The sequence below is a fragment of the Uloborus diversus genome, chromosome 4 (genome assembly GCF_026930045.1).
Source record: "Uloborus diversus isolate 005 chromosome 4, Udiv.v.3.1, whole genome shotgun sequence".
Taxonomy (NCBI): Eukaryota; Metazoa; Arthropoda; class Arachnida; order Araneae; family Uloboridae; genus Uloborus; species Uloborus diversus.
The window spans coordinates 122,960,332-122,983,104 of record NC_072734.1 but is presented as its reverse complement, the minus strand read 5'-3'; the positions used below and the strand labels follow the sequence as shown (position 1 = coordinate 122,983,104).

The following is a 22,773-nucleotide window of genomic DNA, read 5'->3' as shown; positions in this document are numbered from 1 at the left end:
CTTCAGTCAAAAGTACTGCTTTTAGTCACTGAAATTGATAGAATGAGTAAAAAAAAAAACATGGACCCAGAAAATACTTTCATTTTCCCAACAGTTATTTTTTAATAATTTTTTTAAAATGTCCTATTTTGAAAATAAGGCGTGGTCTTTATGACGTCACAAATGATGCAATTTGGCGCATCTTTCTACCACGTTTCCACGATATGATAATCAAGAAGCGAATTAAATATTGCGCACTACGCTTGTTATTAACCATATTGTTGCCAATACACGTAAGTAAAGATGCGAATTAAATATTACGTTCTGCGAAAATGGGAACACTAAATAGTTTTTCATCATTTGTGATGTCACACGACAGAAGAGTAAACAATGAATTAAGTAATTTTTTAAAAGTATTAAACTGAAACAAATTATTTAAAAAATGGTCAGATCCTATGTTTTTAAGCATGCTCTTTCAGAAAAAAATACTTTTAAATTTTTGGAAACGACCCCATTGAGCTCAGAATCGGCATAAGGCGCCTACGGATGACATACCACTGTGTTCAAGAAACTGGAAGATGTCGTCGAATAGATGAGAGCCGTGTCCAATGGAGAAGATATGTCCCCAAGTCCCCCCCCCCCTTGAACACGTTACTGAATGAAGCCGTCCTTTTGTTTGATTGATCCTCTCAGAACTTTTGGTCCTCCATGCGTTCTGTGACTTCAAAATCTCCTGTTACCAAGACTGGTGCCCATCAAACCTCTTAGAGCTTAGACCAACATGTTGGCTGATGTTTCTGTTCAGCCAACTTGCTTGCATGAAGCCTACGATCAGGGTTGCCAAATTTAAAAGCTGCGGATACGGGACAAGCTACTAGTGGCAACGGTAGAGGCTAGAAGGCTCGGAGTGCTCCGGCTCCGGGTCCCTGGCGACTACTGTATAAATGAAGGAGCGCGAAGGGAAAAAATGGACAGATAGATCTTGACACAAAGTCATGCTGATTAGATTAACAGTTTCTTGAGAGTTTTTGTCTGTCACAAAACTCATAGCTGCGTAATCATTGTGAACATATAGTCATAAGCAATTGAGGATTAGTTAACAATACAAAACTCATTTCGTGCCACAATTCAAAAAAAAAAAAAAAAAAAAAGATTTATTTTGAATTCAGTAATTGATTATCATTGATTCAAAGCTTACTAACTAACAAAAACTTGAAAATTAAGAAAAACGTTTGAAAAACCTTTCTGTTGCACTTTCTATTGATTCTTAATTGGATAAATGGCCAAATGTAGCTATACTGTTTTCCTTAATGCTCTGGGTTGCAGTTAATCTTCCACAGTGCAATAGGGAAACATTGCAACCTTCCAGGACAATGATGTATGTACCTCTTCACTATGAAAGACAGCACGTTACAAAAAAAAACTTTTTCGAGTGCCTATATTTTAGTAATGAACAGCTCCCAAACAAAAAGCTGGATCTGTCCTTGGATCAGGTTCAATTTTAAATGATTGATTTGAAACTTCTCTCTTTCAGCATTGCACCCAAAAAACTTTGTTTTACCCACTGAAATTTGAAACTAACTGGCTAAGCATGGAACAAATTGATATTCGAACTACATAGTTCTTGCGTTATGAGTACTACAGTGTCTTTGTCACCCTGGTCACTACTTGTGTTTGTTGGTAGTGCTGATTGTGATAGTGGCGCTGCAGAATATTTTGCAGCATAGTTTAATGTACATGCATACAGCTCGAAACATTAAAGGACATTGTTGGTTTTTTGTTCAAAGTCGATCAAACATTTTTCCTCCTTTCGAATAAGAAACTCTGAAACAATAGTCAATGTATGCATAACGCAATCTCTTGCGCCAACACATCCACTTGAGAAACAAAATAAAACAATCATTCATTCGACGACGTCCGTTTTTCAAAATGGCACTACATGGTGGGCTCTTTCAACTGCCGTTAAGAAAGTGACCTTTGATCTCCCATCGCAAATGCGATTCGACATCGGGTGTGGAGGAGAGAGCTAGCTGTTTGGCTTCTGGAGAGATCACATCACACATAACGAGCAATTGCCGAATGATTCCACGAATGGAAAGATGAAGAGGAGGGAGAGGAAGGAAAAAAAGAACATCTTTATTTCTGTCGGATCCAAACCCGGAAGTTCGGCAATCAAGAGAGCTATGTGATCGCATTGGGTGGTTGCGATAGGAAACAAGATTTATTCATTCCTTATGTCTTAATAACGATAAATAAATAAGATGGCTGCCGCTAAATAAATCACCAGTATCGCCCAATGAAGTTAGACAACTGGGTGCAATTAGTTATGGTGGTAATTCAGCTTATCTCTTTAGTCACAGATTTAGATATCTACTGGTTTAGGAGAATGATAGAATCAGAGAGAGGAATAATATGGGAGCAGATGCCTGCTTGGATAATGTGTCATGATTTTTGAAAATTTCGCATCACTGAGTTCATTATTAGAATCATTAGTCAATTCCGAAAAATTGGTAAACTAGCTGCTACGTTGGTTGTGCCAAATAGCCTAATTATATACATAAAATATATGAAGTGTAAAATTCTTTAAATAATGGGGGAAACAGGGGCCATATATTTGGGAAGTCATAGTCACGAGAAGTCTATGATTCCAAACACTATGACTTCCCAAAAAATTTCTTGTTCGGCAGATTTTGCTGGAAACAGCATTACATCGTTGAGATTTTAAGTTATTTTTAATGATGATTTAAAAGTTATTTTAATGCAATGTGCATTTGGTCTACTTGCTCGTATTTTATCATTCGGTAAAATTCTTAATTAGAATTTCCCCTCTCCCAAAAGATTTTAGTTTGGGGCGAATATTTTTACCTACTTGTGCTGCACTTTTTACATGTTTGTGCCGCCTAAAAATTGTATATGCATAATGAATTCGTAAATTTTCAGCATCGGAACGCCAGTAAGACGTAATTGAGTAGTTCGACTCATCGGGGGGAGGGGGGGGAGCAGAATGCAGAACCCTTGGTTTTCGGTCATATTACATGTCCTAATATGTATAAATTTACACAAATGCACAACCTGTTATGAATCAGCCAAACTATCAAGACTAGCACGTATTTTTATTTCCTTGTATGAAAAATGTTGTCCGTTTTAAAAACAAGTTCAATAAACAAAGTTTTTGATCGATACGGTGTATATTGTTTGGAAACTTCTGGGAAAACAGCGATATGCTCAGACTTGTAACAAGTCCCTGACCCGTCATGTAGCGGTGTCATAAGTGCGTTTCCTCTCCCTAGCTTCGACAAATCTATGTGCCGTAAAGCTTGTGAAGTTGACCACCCTTGTAAGTTGACCGCTTTTTTCAGGCACGGAATTAGCCCTTATCATATAAATCAACCTCTGTAAGTTGACCACCAAAGTAGTGCACTGCAGGTGGTCAACTTACACAGGTTTCACAGTATTTACAAATGCGGGGGAAGGTTTTTTTTTTTTTTTTTTTGTTACTCAGAATCAAATGGTTGAGTTTGTTTTATTAAATAATGTTGCCTTTGACACCCACTGAAAAACTTTGAAATGACTTATATATATATATATATATATATATATATATATATATATATATATATATATATATATATATATATATATATATATATATATATATATATATATATATATATATATATATATACATACATACATACAGAGAGGGAGAGAAAGAGAAATTGATAAATAGATTTGATAGGTTATCTAGTTGAGACTCAAAATCACTCGCAGGCCACTGAGTTTTCACCACACTACCAAATCCCATTTTTACCGCCTTATCCTTCAATTTGATGCAACTGTCATTACTTCATCCAAAAGTAACAGCCAGTATAAAAGAAGATGGTAGGGGGGACGGCATTCTGGGGTGTGTCCGGTGTAACCCGATCCTAAAGTCATTCCTGCTATTCCGGTGCTATTAAATGGCCGCTAGAAGACGCCTTGTCTATCTCTATCAACACTCTCTCGGTACTCGGTCTCTCATTTTTTCAACGGTGGCACTGAGAGAGTTATAATAGGAACGACTGATGGAGGTATTTTTTGCGCGGATAATAACGCTCAGTTTCAAGCGTATCAGACTGAAATCGGATCTTCGTCAAAACGTATAAGCGTTCTGTTGGAACGTTAAAGTGTTTTGATATAAGTAAATGTATACTGAGCATAGAAATTTGCAGTGAGGGAATACTCATTGCTGACGGGGTAACCCTCCCATATATAGGGTGATCGAAAAGCGTGTAGACAAATTTTAGAAGAGGTTAGAGGGGACGATTACAAGCAAGAATCACAAATTAAAAGGAGGTCGCAAACGCAATGCTGATGCGCTACATGAACACAAAGCTACAGACTGAGAGGTGCGAGACAGGTAAAAAATAATAATAAATTATTACACAATGACGATTCTAAGCAACATTTCAGTTTTTCAGAAAGGTTTATGAAGTTTGTTGTCTGTAGCTGTAATGCATGTAGGGAAGGGTGGGGCACAATGAGACGAAAAATATAAAATTAGAAATTTGGAAACTTTCATTCTGTAAGAAAAATTTTAAGGTGGATTTGTAATGCAGCTTAAGTATACAAACTTTTAAGACACAAAAAACTTCACTATTATTTCAAGTTTTTGAGATAATATAAAAAAGAACGTACAATTTTGTCTCACTGTACCCCACGCATGGGGCAAAGTGAGACAGCATAAGGGGCACAGTGAGACAGCATAAGGGGCACAGTGAGACAGCATAAGGGGCACAGTGAGACAGCATAAGGGGCACAGTGAGACAGCATAAGGGGCACAGTGAGACAGCATAAAGGGCACAGTGAGACAGCATAAGGGGCACAGTGAGACATCATAAGGGGCACAGTGAGACAGCATAAGGACACAGTGAGACAGCATAAGGGGCACAGTGAGACAGCATAAGGGGCACAGTGAGACAATATAAGGGGCACAGTGAGGCAGCATAAGGGGCACAATGAGACAGCATAAGGGGCACAGTAAGACAGCATAAGGGCACAGTGAAACAGCATATAAGGCGCAGAGAGACAGCATATAGGGTTGAGTGAAACATGATATGTTCAACTTTTAAAATCAAAATTAAATCATAATGAAAAAAAGATCAAGTTTCATCGTACATTTAAGTAAAAATTTAATTTTCAGACCATAAAAAAGATTGATTTCGCTTTATGTCATTTCTTTTCGTAGAAGCTTTTATCAACAATTTAATATTTTTATTCGGAACCAATGCAACATCTAGTACAAATGGACAAATAAAAACAGTCAAAAAGGTTTTACTTTTGCGCAAAAAACTAACGTACAAGTCTCCATTCATAGCTACCATTAGAACATTTTCAATATAAAAAAAATCCTGTTTGATGGCAAATTCTGTCAGAACTTCAAGTGTCTCACGATCTAGCTCTTCAGACCCAAAGGGTAGATTTTCGCACATGCCAAAATGATATGATAAAATACCAGATCCCTCATGTATATATTTTTTTTACCTTATAAGTTGTGCCAAATAAGCCTACATTTTTTCTATATTTTGCACTTTTTTTTCTTCTTTTCTCAAATTTTTGTGTTTTCTTCTTCTAAATTTTTTCCCCCAGGTTTATCACTTGCAATGATACTTTTACCCTTTTTATGCTCTTTCTTTATTACTCAACCTTGTCTGTCTTCGGTTTTTGGATCTCCTCTGAAACTCTAAGAACCTAAGAAATCTATTATTGCTACAAAAAAAGCAAGAGGCCTCTTTTGTATCAGTTTTAGCTATAGATTGCAGATTACTTGCAATATACCAGACAGCCCGGTCATCACAGCTAGAGACTGCGTCGATCTCTAGCTGTGATAACCGGGCTCTGTGGTCTATTGCAAGTAGTTCTGCCTTAGCCCTGGCTTAGGGGCGGTAATTTACTGCTGGATTACAGATTGTCATGATCTACTTTATCTGAAATGTCACTAAAAATCACAAAGTAAGTTACGGATTAATTTCTCATGGAATGGCCAGAAAATGCTCCTATTTTTGTCTTTCGTGGTTTAATTCGTATATTTGATGAGGTAAAAATACCTGCAAAGTAAATAAACAGCAAGTTGAAAACTCTTATATCGTGAAATAAATTTAAAGAAACATTCCTCTTTCGAATAAAATTCAGGATGGGGCACAGTGAGACTCTCACTGTACCCCGATCCGTCCTTTTTTCTAACTCAACACTTTAAGGAGTTCGTTTAAAGCTTATCTTAAATATTTTTAATGATAATTAGCTATATAGGCAGAACAATGAAAGTGACTAAATGGCTAATTTTTGTTCATAAAAGAAAATGTTATAAATCGATGCACACGAGAGTCAAAAAAGAAACATTGCTTCCTGAAATCAGAAAAGTTACGATCATTTGATTCTAAACACAAGCAACAACTTCATATCCCAGAATACACCCGTCCAATTGCTGCAGATTCATGGGTACCTTGCATCATTTCCCGGTCATAACTAAAAAAGTCTAAAAAATAGCTTTGCCTCACTGTACCCCGCGTCTCACTGTGCCCCACCCTCCCCTACTAAGTAAATAATGAAGCTAATAGAAAGTTCGAAGAAAAAGTTTTCTTTTGATAGATTGTTCTTTTTTCTTCAAGCACCCCTTTCTCACATGATGGCAAAAATTTGTACTAATGCAATATACCGATAGCTCTGTTATAACATCATCATAACCGGGCTGTCGATACATTGCATGTGGTTCTGCCTCAAACCTGGCTTAAGAGCGGTAAATTACTGCTTATTACCCAAGCTTTGTCTAATTGACGAGTTGAGCCTGATCATTGTTGCGGACTCTCGCTGGCAGGCTAAATTTATTTTAGCGATCAGTTTGTTGGCAGTCTCAGTTTCAATGAGATGACGTCTGCCTTCAGCTCGGTTATTCACCACTCCAGACCAATGAGTCCATTAAAAGGACAAATAAGCTGCAGTTTTTGGATGTCATAACCGGGCTGTTGGTACATTTCATGTTGTTCTGCCTTAGCAGTGGCTTAGTTGGGAGGTTTAACTTACTGCTTCATCTTCTTTCATTACAAATTGATCATTTATCACTGGAAAAATCCCAAATGAAGGAGGCTTCAGTACGCTATTGAGACACCTCTAACGTGAACGTACGAAGCGATACAGGCGAGCATTGAGACATAACAGTCTCACACCACTAATTTAATCATATTCGTAGACTGTCCAACTTACCGTCCCTAGCTGTCACAGATATGCTCCATCTGTGACAAATAAAGGAATAAAATAGGCCAGAGAAGGTGATAGTGTGGAAGAGGAAGACCTCTGACACACTTGCTATGTATGACCAAGCATTGTCCTATTAAAAAAAACCTGCCATAACTGAATAGATCCAAATCGTCTTGAGCGACGAATCCAGGTTCAATTTATTCAATGACAACGTGTATGCTTGTGAAAGCACCGTTGTGAGCGCAGTAATAGTGTCTTTGTTTTTCAGCTGCACACCACCCGCAACTGGCGTGATGATATGGGGTGCTATTTACACAACCTTTGACCAACATTAAACTTTTTTTTTACTACTAGATATTTGGAGGTTTGTAATTGGATTTTGTCTGTGAATAATCTTTAAATTCTTTTTTTTTTCGCCCGGATTCCTCACATTATGCACACTGGATCCTCATTTTCTATTCCAAAACTTCTTTCAAAAATTACCGAGAGAATGACTACAATGGCCCTTCTAGAAGGGTCCCTGCCGACTCCTACAGTTTCTTAGTCGCTTCAGAATTCCCAACATTAAATGAGAGTGAGTTTAAGCAACTTCCAGCGCTAGGACTGAGAACGACACATGAATCTATAAATTTCCTTTTGAAACTTATTATTAGTAGTAGTATTGTTGTTGTATTGTCATTTTTATTAGTATTGTTATTGTTGTAGTTATTATTCCTTTTTTTATAGAGCTCGATGCCGGGGCGTGATAGAAGAAGATGACGAAGCGGGCAGCGGGGCACTTGCCCCTGCTTCATCTCTGGCTCTTCGCCGCCCTCGGAGCGTCCTCGGTAGCCATTAAGAGAGACCAGGGGGTCCCCGACACCAGGGCCTATGTAGGACGGGTCTTCAAACTTCATTTGCCAGAAAATGCTTTCCAAGGACATGCAGAACAATATCAGGTAGGGAGAAACTAGGGAGGTTTGACCACACGCTCTCTTTTTCAAATTCAAACATGTATTTAACTGATGAGCATCATATGGTAAGCATAATTTCAAGTAGAATTTAAAGTTCATTCTATTTTTTCGACCATTTTGAAGTAGAATCAAGGAGCAATCATATGTGATTTTTTTTTTTTTAATTTTTAGGCAACTTTTTTTTTTTTTTGCTGCAAGTTTATCTTTTCTGTACTATACGTCATTACATTAGCATAGCGAAAGTTTATTGAATTGAATCATTTGTGTACTTAGATCAAAGTACTAAAAGGCTGCTTTTATCTTCCTTTTATCTTCATTCAGGCTCCTTTTATCTTCATTCAACTTTTTGTATTAAAATCCTTTTTTTCCCACCTTTTTTTGATAAAATGACTGGTGAAGAAAGTTTGACTCTGCCCAATTTAGTTTCATTTCACGGTTTAACAATTTTTTAAAATGTTCATGACATTTAATTAGTTTTGAAAAGAAATATTTTTAATACAAATGAAAGAAGTTTTTCGTTCTTGCCTTGCAATCAGTTCCTTTTGATAGTCATTTGATGCATGCATTATTCTGATCAAACTAAACACAACTGAAAGTTGCTTTTCTCATTTTTTTTAGCAAACTTATGGAGACGCTCACACTTTCCTCAATTATTAGCTAGTCTTCGTTTGTGTAAATTCGAAGTTTTTTCTAGAAACCACTTTTATATCACTACATACTACAGTGAAATATTCAACCATTTTGAAAAAAAATGGATTTTTCTTCTCTCATTGTACCCACTCTTCCCCTATACAGTCAAGGCAACGATAAAATCATTTGCAAGGCAGATGTTTTAAAAATATTGTTCATTACAATTTCTATTCTATTAGTATTGGTTTAGTAGTAGTTTCTGTCAGGGTGAAGAAAATTATTGTCAATCTAGTAAATGAAACGACTGTTTCTACGTGTTTAAAGTTATATTTGCATATTTTTTTAATATCTAGGTTACCGAAGCAGGAGAAAATACATTACCAAAGTGGCTGCAATTTGATTCAAACCAACATATTTTTACCGGGGTACCTGCTTCATCTGACGCTGGGCAACTTTACATATGCATAAAAGCCATCGGTAAGTTGGGTTGTCAGATGTTTACTATCTGAGTGAATGTTCACTGATTTTAGTCTATTGACTATTTTAATGTCGTACGAAGTAAAGAAAACCCTGTATTGACGAAAAATTTGACCTCAATTTCCATTTAGATGACTTTTGACTCTATTCTCACCATTCCCGAGTACATTTTGATGAGTTTTGTTGTAGTGTTGGTACGTAATGTATATGTTATTACCGTTAAAGTATGAAATCCGTTATTCTATTGAATACCTAATTATTTCATGGAATAACTGATAGTGTCCGTTAAAGTATAAAACTCTCTTGTATTTCATGGTTTAACTAGTTATTTCATAGAATAACGATCTGCAGAGTGTTAAAGTGTAAAATAATCTATATCATATATCGACAAATATATTTACCTTCCACCCCTACTGCATTTATGAACTATTCCAGGCCATAGGGAGAGAACTTGTTTAGTGTGTTGGTGCACTGTGTTTTTGTTTTAGAAATAATGTTCTTTGTAGTTCCAGGTGTCAGTTTAGTAATTCTTGTTGTAACAAATGATTTTATGGTACGTTTCCATAAATACCATTTATACTCTGCATAAATTAGTTAAATTGCTTCTTTTTCATTTTAATTGTCTATCATTCGTTTATTTATAGAATACTTAGTTATTTCATTTTAGATAAGTTGTTTATTTTACACTTTAACTGTCTCTCATTAGTTAATTTATAGAGTACCTAATTATTTCATAGAATAACTAGTTGAAGTGTCAAAGTAATAACATATATACACTTTAACGGACACGATCAGTTATTTCATGGAATAACTAGGTATTCTGTAAAATAACTGCATTATATACTTTAACGGTAATATATATACTGCTTGACAATTGCTAAGGAACAAGTGATTTATGCAAATTTGTACCTCAACCACCTGGCCAATGGAAATGAATTCAAGTTCAGATGGCGTGGTAGACCAAGACTCGTTATCTGTATAAAATACAGTGCATACACGCTCAAAATTCGTACGAAAATTCACACTGTTTGGTTTTAACAAAAATAGTGATGAATGTTAAAAAAGGTTTTTCTCTGAAATTCTGTTTGGTTCTTGAAATACTTAAGAGCAAAATGTCTGCAAGACATCATTTGAGTATCAACGATCGTGGGCTAGCGGTTAGACGACTGGAAGCAGGTCAAAGTGTCACCACTGTGGCTGCTGCAATGGGTGTATCAAAAAGTGTCATCTCCCGATTAAAGGCGGCCGCTGAAGGTGGAAATGTTTTGCAAAAGCATGCCGGGGGTCGTGGTAGGACCACCACACCTTCAGAGGATCGCTATGTAGCCCTCGTGGCAAAAAGGAGCAGAAATTTCATTCTTGGACAGATTAGCTGCAAATCTAACAACCGCTGCCAGTACGCATGTTTCTGCAAGAACCTTCTCACGGCGTGTAAATAATGTCGGTTTGTATGCACGGAAGCCCGTACTTGCATCCAAGTTCAACCACGCCATCGTCGAGAGAGATTACGCTGGTGTAAGGAACATGTTGGTGGAATCATCAAAATTGGTCTAGAGTGATGTTCTCTGACGAATCTCGTTTCAGTGTGACAAGTGATTCTGGTCACCAAATATTGTGGAGAAAGCGTCGAACACGTTATGCACAAAAATTTGTTTGCGAACGTGATCGGTACGGCCCAGGCGTCATAGTGTGGGCAGGCATCATGCACAATGGCAGAGCACAGCTTCACATTTTTGAATAAGAAAGCGATACTTCACGAATGTATTGCAGAGATGTTGTGCTGGACCATGTTCGTCTTTTTGGGGGGGCTGTCGGTCCAGATTTTCTCTTTGCGGACGACGATATACGGCCACACTATGGAGCATTGAAGTGTCAGACACACTGCAAAGTGAAAACATTCTCTGTATGCAGTGGTCTGCTTACTTTCCCGACTTAAATCCAATTGAACTTGCCTGGGAGGCTCTTGGCAGACGAGTTGCGCAAAGAACCGTCCCTCCCAGAACAGTACAAGAACTCAAATCCGCATTGAGAGAAGAGTCAGAGAACATCCCCCAAGCACTCCTCAATAATTAGTGGGGAGTATGGAAAACAGATGTAAATTGTGCATCAGTGTCCCTGGTAATCATACATCATATTAAGGTAGTCATGTCTCCATCATTCTGACCTAGATCATTTTTTTGGTGTTGTATGAAAATCATCTAAGTATTATTATTTTTTTATTTTTAAGTTTTTACTTCATTAATGCAGTTATATCTGTATTATTTTGCACTTATAATAAAGGCACATCCTCCCTACTAACTATATATTTCGTTCTGCTTCTTTAATCATTATCTATTATTTACTATTGCAAAAAACGTAATTGTTCCTTAGCAATTGTCAAGCAGTGTATATGAAGCAGTGAGAAGCAAAGGGATATAAGTGACAAAATTAAAAGTTTGGAGATAACCAGTACAAATAGTTGGGGAACCTCTCATCTGTCTTGGGGCAAGAGATAGTACTAGGAGCCCTAGTAGGTGCTGTTATACAGCATGATTTAGGAAGTTATTTTTAAACGCATTTTACTCAAAACTTGAAAATGTCCACTTACATCCCTTTGCTTCTCACTGCCTCATATGTATCCTGCATAACTCAAAAACTGTTAGTTGTAGCGAGTAAAAACTTCGTATAGATGTAGGACAGGCACTAAGTCTAGCTGTGTGCCTCTGCTTTCGGTAGCAATCGAATATCACAAAAGGGCTGTTGACTCTTGATTCGTTTTGGTGCCAACTCAATCCTAATTTTCAAGTTGCATTTCGTATCAACACATTTTTTTTCGAAGACATCACTCAACAAATCAATACAATTTAGTGCAGATTTATTAGTTGTTATTACTTTGTTATACGTTGTTACATAATCGCAAAATATTTTGCCTTTCAGCTTTCAAAACAAACAATTTTTGAAGAAATTCTTCTTTTGGTTCTAGTACTAGCTCGGGTTCCATCTTTACTCTGCAGCTTCTCCGCCTATTTTCGTGCTCCGCTCGCTTAATAAGTATAAGGCCACTAATAATGTTTTCGCTGCCTTTAATAGTCAAAAAAAAAAAAAAAGACTTTCCGAAATTTTAGCTTATTGTTTGTTTTTGAAGTGATCTCCATCGGCATCCAAAACCTTCAGCCAGGCTTGCGATCCCTTTGCGGCACAACTCCGGATTTGCAAACGCAAAGAAGTCCGCGTGTGCTTGGATTTGGTTTGTCTGATTCTTTGATGAAGGATTTTTCACGAAGATAATTGTAGTCAACTTCCAGTAACTCGAAGTCCCTAGAGACCGGCTAAAACCTTCGAGTTATCGGTAATTCTTACAGCAGTATCAAAAGTTTGAGACCCAATGAAAACTTCGAGATAAAAGAATATTTGAGTTGTAAGGCTTCGAGTTATTGCGAAATAATTAATCAAGGAGAGAGAAATAGGTGGTAATTTAATAGCTTAAGATGTGGTGAGTTAGGACGTTAGGAGGATGGCATAAAATGTCTCAACCAAATCGTTGTTGGTATCTACATCCAAGGGCGTCCATGTGCAAAATTTCAAGGGGGGGGGGGGGGCTCAGATATTTTCCCATGGTTTAGCAGGATATTTTCCCCCATAGAAACAGATTTCCGCACAGATTAGAGTTATTAAAATTTTACATTTTTAATAACTTATTAATTAATGGCTGGAGAAGAAATGTTTTTACATTTTTGCAAAGAAAATAGTACTAAAAGCAAGGAAGTTCTAATTTCAAAGGGGAGACTTGAGCCCCCACTCCCCCCCCCCCCACCATATAGGCGCCCTTATCCATATCTACCGAGATGCTATGCACCGAGAAAGCAACAACATGGAGATTACTTAGCGTCAGTTCTGCTGGAGTTCCCCCAGAACCCACTTGCTTCAGCAGTGCTACAGAAGTTTAGTTGTTTTAATAGAAACGGGAAACTGTCTGCAACTTCATCATATGTTAAGCTACTGTCCTCCTCAATGTCCACCTTTGGAGTTTAAAACCCTCGACCTGCGGTCCTTTTGCTCCTTTGGCTTTTTCATTGTTCTTCCCTGTCTTTCCTTTTAGTCTCACTCCACAAGTATTTAAAATATGCGATTCCCTGATTTGCATACGTACTCGTATTATGTCACTACTTTCAGTGGTCAATTAATAAGGGAAGAGCTTAATTGGTCGCCTCATAGTTCGGTCGCCAGTGTTACAACGAAAGTACCATAAAACTTCTATTCGATTCCAATACAACGTTCTCGCGAACCTGCTTGTTGGTCCTAGTGATTTATGTTAAATGTACATTTAAGAATTTTTGCAGTTTAATTAAGGATGCACCGATAAGCATATTGACCGATTACCAATTAATCGGCTATTGATAGTCAACTGATTAATCGCCAAAGACAATTAATGATCCCATGATTTTTTTTTAATACTACAAACTTCTCCATCACATTTTTTTTTTCTCTTTTCTTTGGACCTTAGAAATAGTTAACAGTTTATTGGCCGTGGTGCAAGTCGCGCCATCAAAATTTGGGGAGAAAGGGGTATATTTTCCAAAGTTTTATTTTTTTCTTGTCTTTTTGATCAGGAATTTTTGGAAGAAAAAATGCAAAAATTTATTCCACAAGAAATGGATGCAAAAATAATACATTTTGACGTACTCCTACCAAAATTAAGTAGCCGTGTCTCTTTTGCAATGAAGACAACCTCAGAGACGGGATGGCTTCAGAATCTATAGCAAGGTTCAAACGTTTTTTTTTTTTTTTTTTTTTTTTCTAAATGTACATTGGCTCAGTTGAGTAGAACGTCTCGCTAATAATGCAAAGGTCGTGAGTTTGAATCCCCATGAGCAGAAAAATATCGTTTTATTGATTTATTTTCTTCAGAAGAATTCTCATCAAAATTTCCATTAATATGTAACCTAAACTCATTGCAGCTTTCTGAGCTACAGTTCTGTTGTGCTTAAAACCAAGAAGCAAGACATTGAATTTAGCATGCTAAACTCAGTTTAACTTTAAAAAAAAAAATAACAAAAGAGACACGTCAATTTTATTAATATTATTATTATTATTTGCTTTATTACGCATTGCCTGAGTGTGCAGCATCGCGAGATGTAGTCCCAGTAGCTCAGTTGGTACGAGCATCTTGTTATTAACGCGAAGGTCATGTGATAGATCCTCCCATGACTAATTTTCCTCAGCTGAATCCTGATAGAAAGGCATCATTTTTTTCATCGCTATTAGCAAAAACTTTTGCTATTATTCAAAAAATTACTTTAAAAAGAGGTTTTAGAACTCTTTCCATGGAGTGCGAATGTTTCGCATGGCTCAGCTAGTACTTTAAACGTTCGTTTAAATGTCAATTAAACTTTAACATTTTTTATTAGAATAAAAATAGAAACAATTGTCATGTGTACGTCGCAACAAATGTTAAATGCAGTTCCTACATGTTATTAATTTTAAATATTTTTTTCCATCTAGAAAAGGAATCTGTCGCAAAGGATGTATTTTCAATTGAAGTCATCGAGGATTCATCAGAAATGGAAGATTGTCAGTTCGGCCAAGTGGAAACAGTAGCTGCAATCGTTATAGATGCAACATTGTCTGATCTACAGCCGATAGACAAGTTGCGTATTATTCAGGCCCTAGCGTCTCATCTCAACCTACCGGAATCAAAGTTCCAATTGGCAGCCCTTCATCGCGAAGAAAGTTCTTTCGATCAAAGCGCGATTAGAGCTGGCCCTGGTAACGCGCTTCAAAGGAGCTACGACGGAATCCGTGTTCTTTTTAGTGTGGGTTGCAATAATGAAATTTCTCACCAATTTGAACCGGTTCTGAAAACTGTAGAGAAGAACGCTGCTAACGGAGAACTTGCTGATGTGGTGGGCCATTTGATAGTCGGCTGGCAGGTTGCTGGCAAGGTCAATTCGATTCTGCCTCAAATGAGAGAAAGACGGAATGTGACTCCTTTCCGTCCCACTCCTGTACCTAAGTTGCATTTAACTCGGTGGCCTTCTTATACAGAACGAATTGATGAAGCTGAAACGAAGGAAGTAGTTCCCGAGATAAGAATCATTCCCACCATGTCCTCTCCTATCTTCACGACCCAAACTACTTCTGATCATCGGCACAGGCATCACCATGGCCAAGATCCTTTTCGAAGAGAACATTTTTATCCTGTTACGGAGATTATGGCATCTCCAACCTACCGTTATCATCCTTTTCCAACCTCGCAGCATAGACCTGGAAGTACTGCGGTACCAACTCCTGTGCTACAGCCTGATAGACCTACGACTGCCGTTGTACCAACCAGAATTTATGACATTGACGGTACCATTTCATTCATCCCAGAACACCCACCTGTTTCAGAAGATGTGTTGTCAAGATGGTACGATATAAGCACCGATGTTTCAACTGCTGATATACGACCCACAAGCAGTCGAACCACTGTGGAGCCAACAAAACTTATGCCACAAACGCCTAACTTTAAACCTACTGTCAACAGCCGAATCAAAAAATTATCGTTAGTTGCTGGCAAAGCATGGACTTATCAGATACCATTGGATACCTTTATTGATATTGAAGATGGAAATACTAGGGATTTACGATTGATTTTTAAGACTTCGGAACATGCGTCTTTACCTTCACATTCATGGATTCAGCTTGATCCAGAAAAGCAAATAATGTATGCTTTGCCTTTAAGCGATAATATTGGCAAACATGAATTCGTTTTGGAAGCAATGGACAGCGAAGGAGCTTCAACGTTTGACAGAGTAGAATTGCATGTTTGGCAACATCCACTAGCCGATACATTATCGCATTCATTTACTATGACAGTACGTTACAACAAATGGCAATATCCAGTAGGAATTGATTGGCAAATAGAAATTTTGAGCAGGTTAGCTCGTTTATTCGGAGATCATGATAGCTCAAATTTATGTGTTCTGTCCGTAACTTTAGATCCCATCAAACTGACGTGGACCAACGATACCCTTCCAACAGATATGTGTCCATTAGATCAAATTCAGTATATATATGATATGATAGCAACTCCGGAGCATCACCCAACTAAAAAAATGAAAAAATTTATGGAAAGTGAATTTCGTGTGCAAGATTTCAGCGTAAGCTATCGAGGAGCTTGTCAAGGTCTTGTTACGACGCAACCCCCTGCCTTAAACTTTGCCCCAAGGCTACGAAATCCAATAAAGCGAATCAACGTTACTGTAGGTGATGTTATCAAACATAAGATCCCTGATGATACTTTCTATGATTTTGAAGATGGCAGTACGAGGCACCTTCGTCTCACGCTATTGACTGCAGGACACATTCACCCTCAGCCATCTTACTGGTTACAGTTCGATTCACGCAGTCAAGAAATCTACGGTCTTCCGTCGGAAGCGGATATTGGACGTCATGATTTCTTTCTCAATGCTATGGACAGTGATGGGCATTCAGTTTCCGATAACTTTATAATTCACGTTTATCGTATACCGAGACGTAAGAAGCCCCCGGTCGAATTTAGCATTCTCATTGATTACGATTTCGATGATTTCAATGCTGATACAAGCAAAAAGACTCTCATAGCCTCAAAGTTAGCGCGGTTATACGGCGATCCAAGCCCACAGTACATGATGATTACTAACATCACGAGAGGTTCTATTTTGTACGCATGGAGCAACAAGACACTGGGCAATGATTACTGTCCTAAGGAAAAAATTGACCAATTAGTAAAATATATCATCAATGACGATGGTACACTTGCGAATGGACTTCTTCAAATCATGGAACCCGAATTCAGAGTCATTAGTGCTGATGCCGTGCCAACCGGTGTATGCTTAGGGGGAGTTCCACCCACTTTCGTAACCATCACAACCACAACTCCACAACCATCTCCTCCTCCTGAAGAGCTCGAACCCACTCTCAAGACATCAACGGATGACGATATCTACATAACGACAATTGTGCCAGCAATCGTGATAGCCATTATGCTCGTCATTGCTGCCATTGTCGCCTACTTTCTCTACTGGAAGAAGAGGAAAGGTAAGATGAGCTTGGGAGATAAGGACTTCATCGGTAGTGGCGTTCCCGTCGTGTTTGCAGGAGAACTGGAAGAGCAGAAGCCTGATCCCGGAAAAGCGCCAGCCATCATGAAGAATGAAAAGCCTCCTTTATCAACAGATCACTTGTTGAATCCTTTCAGGAGTGTAACTGCAGCAGTCCGAAACGTAACAAGTAGAGACATTGAAACAGCTCCAAAACTTCGTGAAAGTACGACGCTCAGAGATAGAAAAGACACTTCAACCCTGTATAAACCACCACCTCCCTTTCCTTCGAGTAGAGAAGGGAAAGGCACACGTCCTAAAAGCACTCAAGCGTACAGGCATGCGACATATGTGCCACCTTAGACCACTATTTACCTATCAACTGCCATGCACAATGTACTAGTTAAATTATAACACAGATATGATTGAAGACATAGTATTTGTTGCAAAATCAATCATTTTACCTGTTTCAACAAAGAATCTTAAATTTGATATTCAGATGTTTACTTTTTCAATGTTATTGCCGCTATTCTGTTCGGAAAACAAATACTTCTTAATTGCTGTGGATTGAATTCAATGCGTTACTAAATTGTAAGATTTCTTCTGCACTGAGATTAAGTAAAACAACTGTCGTAATGAGAAAGAGCCACTAAATATAGGACAACTATTAAGGCCGTCATCATAAATTATGATTCCCAAACCAAAAATTGCACGATGGTTTGAGAATCGCCCCCGACCACCGATCCAGTTTCTTAAAGAAAATATTTTCTTTCAAAACTTCTTGCCTTTAAAAACTTTTTTTCCTTTCTAAGATCTAAAGTTTTGAAAGGACTTACCACGAAACTTTTCAAAAAGATTTTAACGTTTAATGTTTTTAAATTCTATAAGTGCTTTTTGTTTTCACCATAGGAAATTCGAAAATAAATTTGCCAAATGTATGGGTGATTCGAAGTTGTCTGTATAAACGTTTAGGGGTAGAACACAAAAACAAATCGAAGTAACGCAATAACGAAAAATTCGTCAATAAACGAAGGAAAAAAAAAACATTTAAAAAGCTACAAGGCGATCAAAGTTGCAGAAACAACATAACAAGAATACGTAAAGTTGGGGAATCATCTAGAAGACCTAGCGTTTGGTAAATGCATTTAGGCATCCAGTCTCACACTAAGGACTCAAAATTCATCCCATTCATTTAGGCAGGCTTTGCAGCTCTGCCAAATTGATGAATCCGGGTGAAATTTCCAGTATTTAACTTACATTTTCGCTTCGATAGTGATTTTTGCAACGAAGCACTTGTCCGAATCGATGGAAGCCTGTAGATCATACCTTCCTGGGAATTTAATGAGAAAAAATCCTGCCAAATTAAATCATCAATATAATGCCCTTTCTTTCTTTTTTTTTATTTTTTATTTTTTTGCGGCCGATTCAGTGTAGCTCTCATCAATACAACCAATACCCCACCCATACATTAACAACAAACTTTTATTGGGCAAAAATTGGCCTAAAACTAAAACATATAATACAAAATTAACTTTGGGCTTTCCGATCCCACCTGGCCGTGCTATTTTGGTTTGTTTTTTATTGTTCTACCATTCCTTAACGTTTGTGTACACAATTTTGAGTTACTCTGCATATAAGTTCATTGAAATATCCACGAAATGTGTTTATTTTCAAAAGGACCCCGAGTAACTTTAAAATTTATTCGATGTATTCCCAAAAACTTGTACATACATTTTTGGAAAGTAAACTTTCAATATGAAATTCCAAATCATTGATAATATTAGAAACTAAAACCGAACCAAGTCAAGCAGCAAGTTGTCACGGAAAATAAAAAAAAAATCGGATGGCTTTACATCCTAAAGCTCACTATTGAAAAGGGGTTCCTTGGAACCCCGAAACTCGCGTATGCAGTTCTCTGAAAACTGTGCGGTTGAACGTTATTATTTTTTCTTTCACTGATCTGCGCAAAGGTATTTCTATATTCCAAATAAGTTGCCGCGTTTGGATCTTTCAATGTTAGTCCAATGATCAACTCTCTCGGTGCCCTGCTGTGAGGAAAAAATCAAATTTTATTAATTTCTGAACATGAATTATAAAACTATACTTATACACGTATGAAAGTAATAATTTTGAGAGTGAAGTATTTTTCGAATAATTGAAAGAAAAGTATTAACAAATTCACTATATTTAGTGCAGAAATTGTATATAGTATTTCGAATCTGCAAATCCGTACTGTGCCACATATACTTAGTCAAGATTCATGCCTAGGTGCTCTCTCCAAGCAACTTCATAGCTGTTGCCTGCTTCCTTACAAGGTGCAATTCAAGCCATAAATCAGCTAACATTCAGCGTCACGTTTTGTTCAGCTTCGATGTTTGTAAATAAGAGTGTTTAACCTCCACAGTTAAATAAGTTATGAAGTATTTTTAAATACACTAATGATGTTACTCATTGTTAAAATATGCCAATAAAGTTGTGCTGTTTGTTTTTATATGTGAGCTCTCGAACTATTCAAATGTATATATACTTGAGAGAATCAAATGCAAATTAATATATGGCCACGTTGAATTTTTTGTGAACTATAAAAATAAATTTAAATATCTGTGTTATTATTGATATGTTTCATACATTTTTAATCTTCAAAACAACTGAAAGCGGGTTTCCTTTAATGCAGGGCATCCCAAACTGTGGTCCGCGGACCCGTTGAAAGTCCGCTGATCAGTAGGTAGGGGTCCACGACAAACTTCGAAAAAAAAACAAAGTTTTTAAAATGTTAAATGATACTTAAGTTATACTACTGAATTTCAAAACCAGAATTTTTACCTTCGAGTGTGGAGCTGTCTTTTGAGCACTACTTCCCGACTTCTCGATGTACAATGAGGCAAGATCATGCATAGGTAGGAGGTCGAACCGTTTTCTGCTTCGTCAAAACTGTACTGCCTGTTATCATGTGAATATAAATATTAAATGGACAAAACATCAGATGGCACATTGAAATCTACCCTCCAGGATGCTCATAAACAAGGTCCAACAAATTCCGGGAGTGTCACGAGGACGACTAATAATAATATGTGACTAATAATACCATACATACCAATGACAATATCATACCATGGGCACCTCACAGCAGCCTTGGAGATGGCATTAAAATGGAGGGAGCAAGTCCAATCATTGACTCAGCAAAAGCTGACCCAAAGACCTCAAGTCACGTGACTCAACAACGACGAATGGTTGGCACGCTTTGCGTGAAACAAGCGAAAGAAACATGATTTCTTCCAATGCTTTGCTTTAAAATCCATCACGTGACTTGGGTCTTGGTTTCATGAATGACAGTCTTCACTCCTCCATTTTATCTCTTCTCAATGGCAGCCCCTCGTCTTTTCCTGTGGCATCCAGTTTGGGAACCCTTGACCATAGACAATAAAATGAAACTAATACTGCAGCTGCTAGACCCATGAAAGTTCAGTATTGTTCCCAAAAAAAAAATATCATCAGCAAAGGTAAATAAAATTTCATGTAAACTGCTACATTGGCAAAATTTTTAAAACGTCCGAAAATTTTTAATGCATGTAGTCTTAAATTTTTGGTGAACATATCAGGTAAGTTAATTATTAAGTGAAAATTAATGTTTTATTTTATTTTTTATTCTTACTTATTTATCTTGCATATTAAAAGGAGAGTGTGTCAATCAATATCAAACTTCTTTTGCGAACGCCAGAGGATTGACGATCGAACCAGGTATCGGTAGATTTGCAATTTTGGTTTTTCTACCACTTTAATTCACGGAGATATTAATTAAAACGTTTATTCTCAAGGACGTTCTAGGTCATTCTCTGAAAAAGAATATTTTATATTTGAAAAAATTAAATATAATATTATTTTTATTAACTTTTTTTTTTTCTGGTGTACGTAAGCAATTATTAAACATCACACATCAGGAAAGCTATGGTCATGGTCATGTTAGTTTCACTTTAATTTACTAGTTAAAAAATATTTTTAAAAATTCATGGGTAACAAAGGCGAGTCAAGCAAACTGTACCTACATACATACAGTCTGCCCACGGGTAGTATGGAATTGGCAAACGTCCAGTTAAGACGAGTCTATGTCGATGAGGGGGAAATGGAAATTAGGATGGGCGTTCTTGTTCAATTTAATGTGGTTCTGCTTTATTTAAAGGTTAACACACATCTGCAAAAGCTGTCATCCCTGAAAACTAATAGGCATACATGCGGTCCACTTCCGCCCGTAAACCGGACGTTTGCTTTTCCATCTCATCGGTGGTCAAACTGTATGTCTAAGTCAAATGTGTCCTAATCAAGGAGGAAGGCGCCAATTTAATGCAAATTTTATCTGAAAACAGTGGAAACCTCCCCACATATGAAAAGGGGGCTATTGATCCTCCCTGATCCCTCTAAACTACGGGCCTGCAAAAATAATTGATAAATTTTCAATAACTACAATAATGTTTAATTTAGTCTCAGCTGCATTTATCTGTCTCACCTCCATAATGACAAAGGTAGTGGAGGTGAGAATATTCTATCCAACTAATCTATACTAAAAATATAAAGCTGAAGAATTTTGTTTGTTTAAACGCGCTAATCTCAGAAACTACTGGTTCGAACTGAAAAATTATTTTTGTGCTGCATATATATAGTCCATAAGCCTGTAGGGTATTTTTTTTTTAAATCTGATTGACAGAAATATTTTTAATTGCAAATTAAATGTATAATTAATTTAGTTCTACGTGTTCCTAATAGATGGCGGGATAAGTTAATTCATCGAGAGGGCGCTGACCGACAGTGTCGATAGCTGCGAGGAACCATGCCGAGCGGCTCAGACGCGTGGTCCGCTACGCTGTTGTGATCAGCGAACTGATTTTTGAATGCGGTTTTTTTTTTCTTTTTCTTCGATATTGCAAGTTTTTTCTATTGGGTTTTGTTTTCCTTATTTCTTTAACGTTTTTGTTCTTACAGTTGAAGATAGATAGTTATCTAAGTAAATAATTTCATTTGTAGTATTATTCAATTGTGATCGTTCTTTATAACGTTTTTATTATAGTATTGTTTATTCAGCGAAACATTTTAAGTTGCAGAAAAAAAACCGCTTCACTCGCTAAAGGGCAGGATTACGGTAGCGTGGTTGCTTGGAGCGTCAAGCGATGAACTAAACAGTTGAAGGATTATTTTAAGTTTTAGAGTTACTGTTAATATTTAATGTGGTTTGGCGAATAGTTTTAAATTCTAAAGAGACTTTAATAAGTTTTCGAAAAGGCGTGTACGCATTTTAATGTAAGAAAAATTATCATTTCACATCAGAACGGAGGGGGGGAGGGGGGATTTTTTTTATTCAACGAACTTTCTTTAAATTCTTATCACGGGCATCGTCGTGCGGTACTGTTAGTAGTGCATGTTTTGGAAATATATGAACTCATGCTAAAATATCACTCTGACATCATGTA

General features: G+C 37.2%; 1 protein-coding gene across 1 annotated transcript in view; it reads left to right on the top strand.

Moving 5' to 3' along the window:
* Positions 1-19,923, top strand: part of LOC129220364 (dystroglycan 1-like) — a 45,828-nt gene extending 25,905 nt beyond the window's left edge. Inside the window, exons 2-4 of the mRNA XM_054854772.1 lie at positions 7,939-8,150; positions 9,149-9,272; positions 14,754-19,923. Coding sequence (XP_054710747.1) covers positions 7,968-8,150; positions 9,149-9,272; positions 14,754-17,677 — 3,231 coding nt within the window. The 5' untranslated portion in view covers positions 7,939-7,967 and the 3' untranslated portion in view covers positions 17,678-19,923. The remainder of the gene's footprint in view (positions 1-7,938; positions 8,151-9,148; positions 9,273-14,753) is intronic.
* The last annotated feature ends 2,850 nt before the right edge of the window (positions 19,924-22,773 follow it).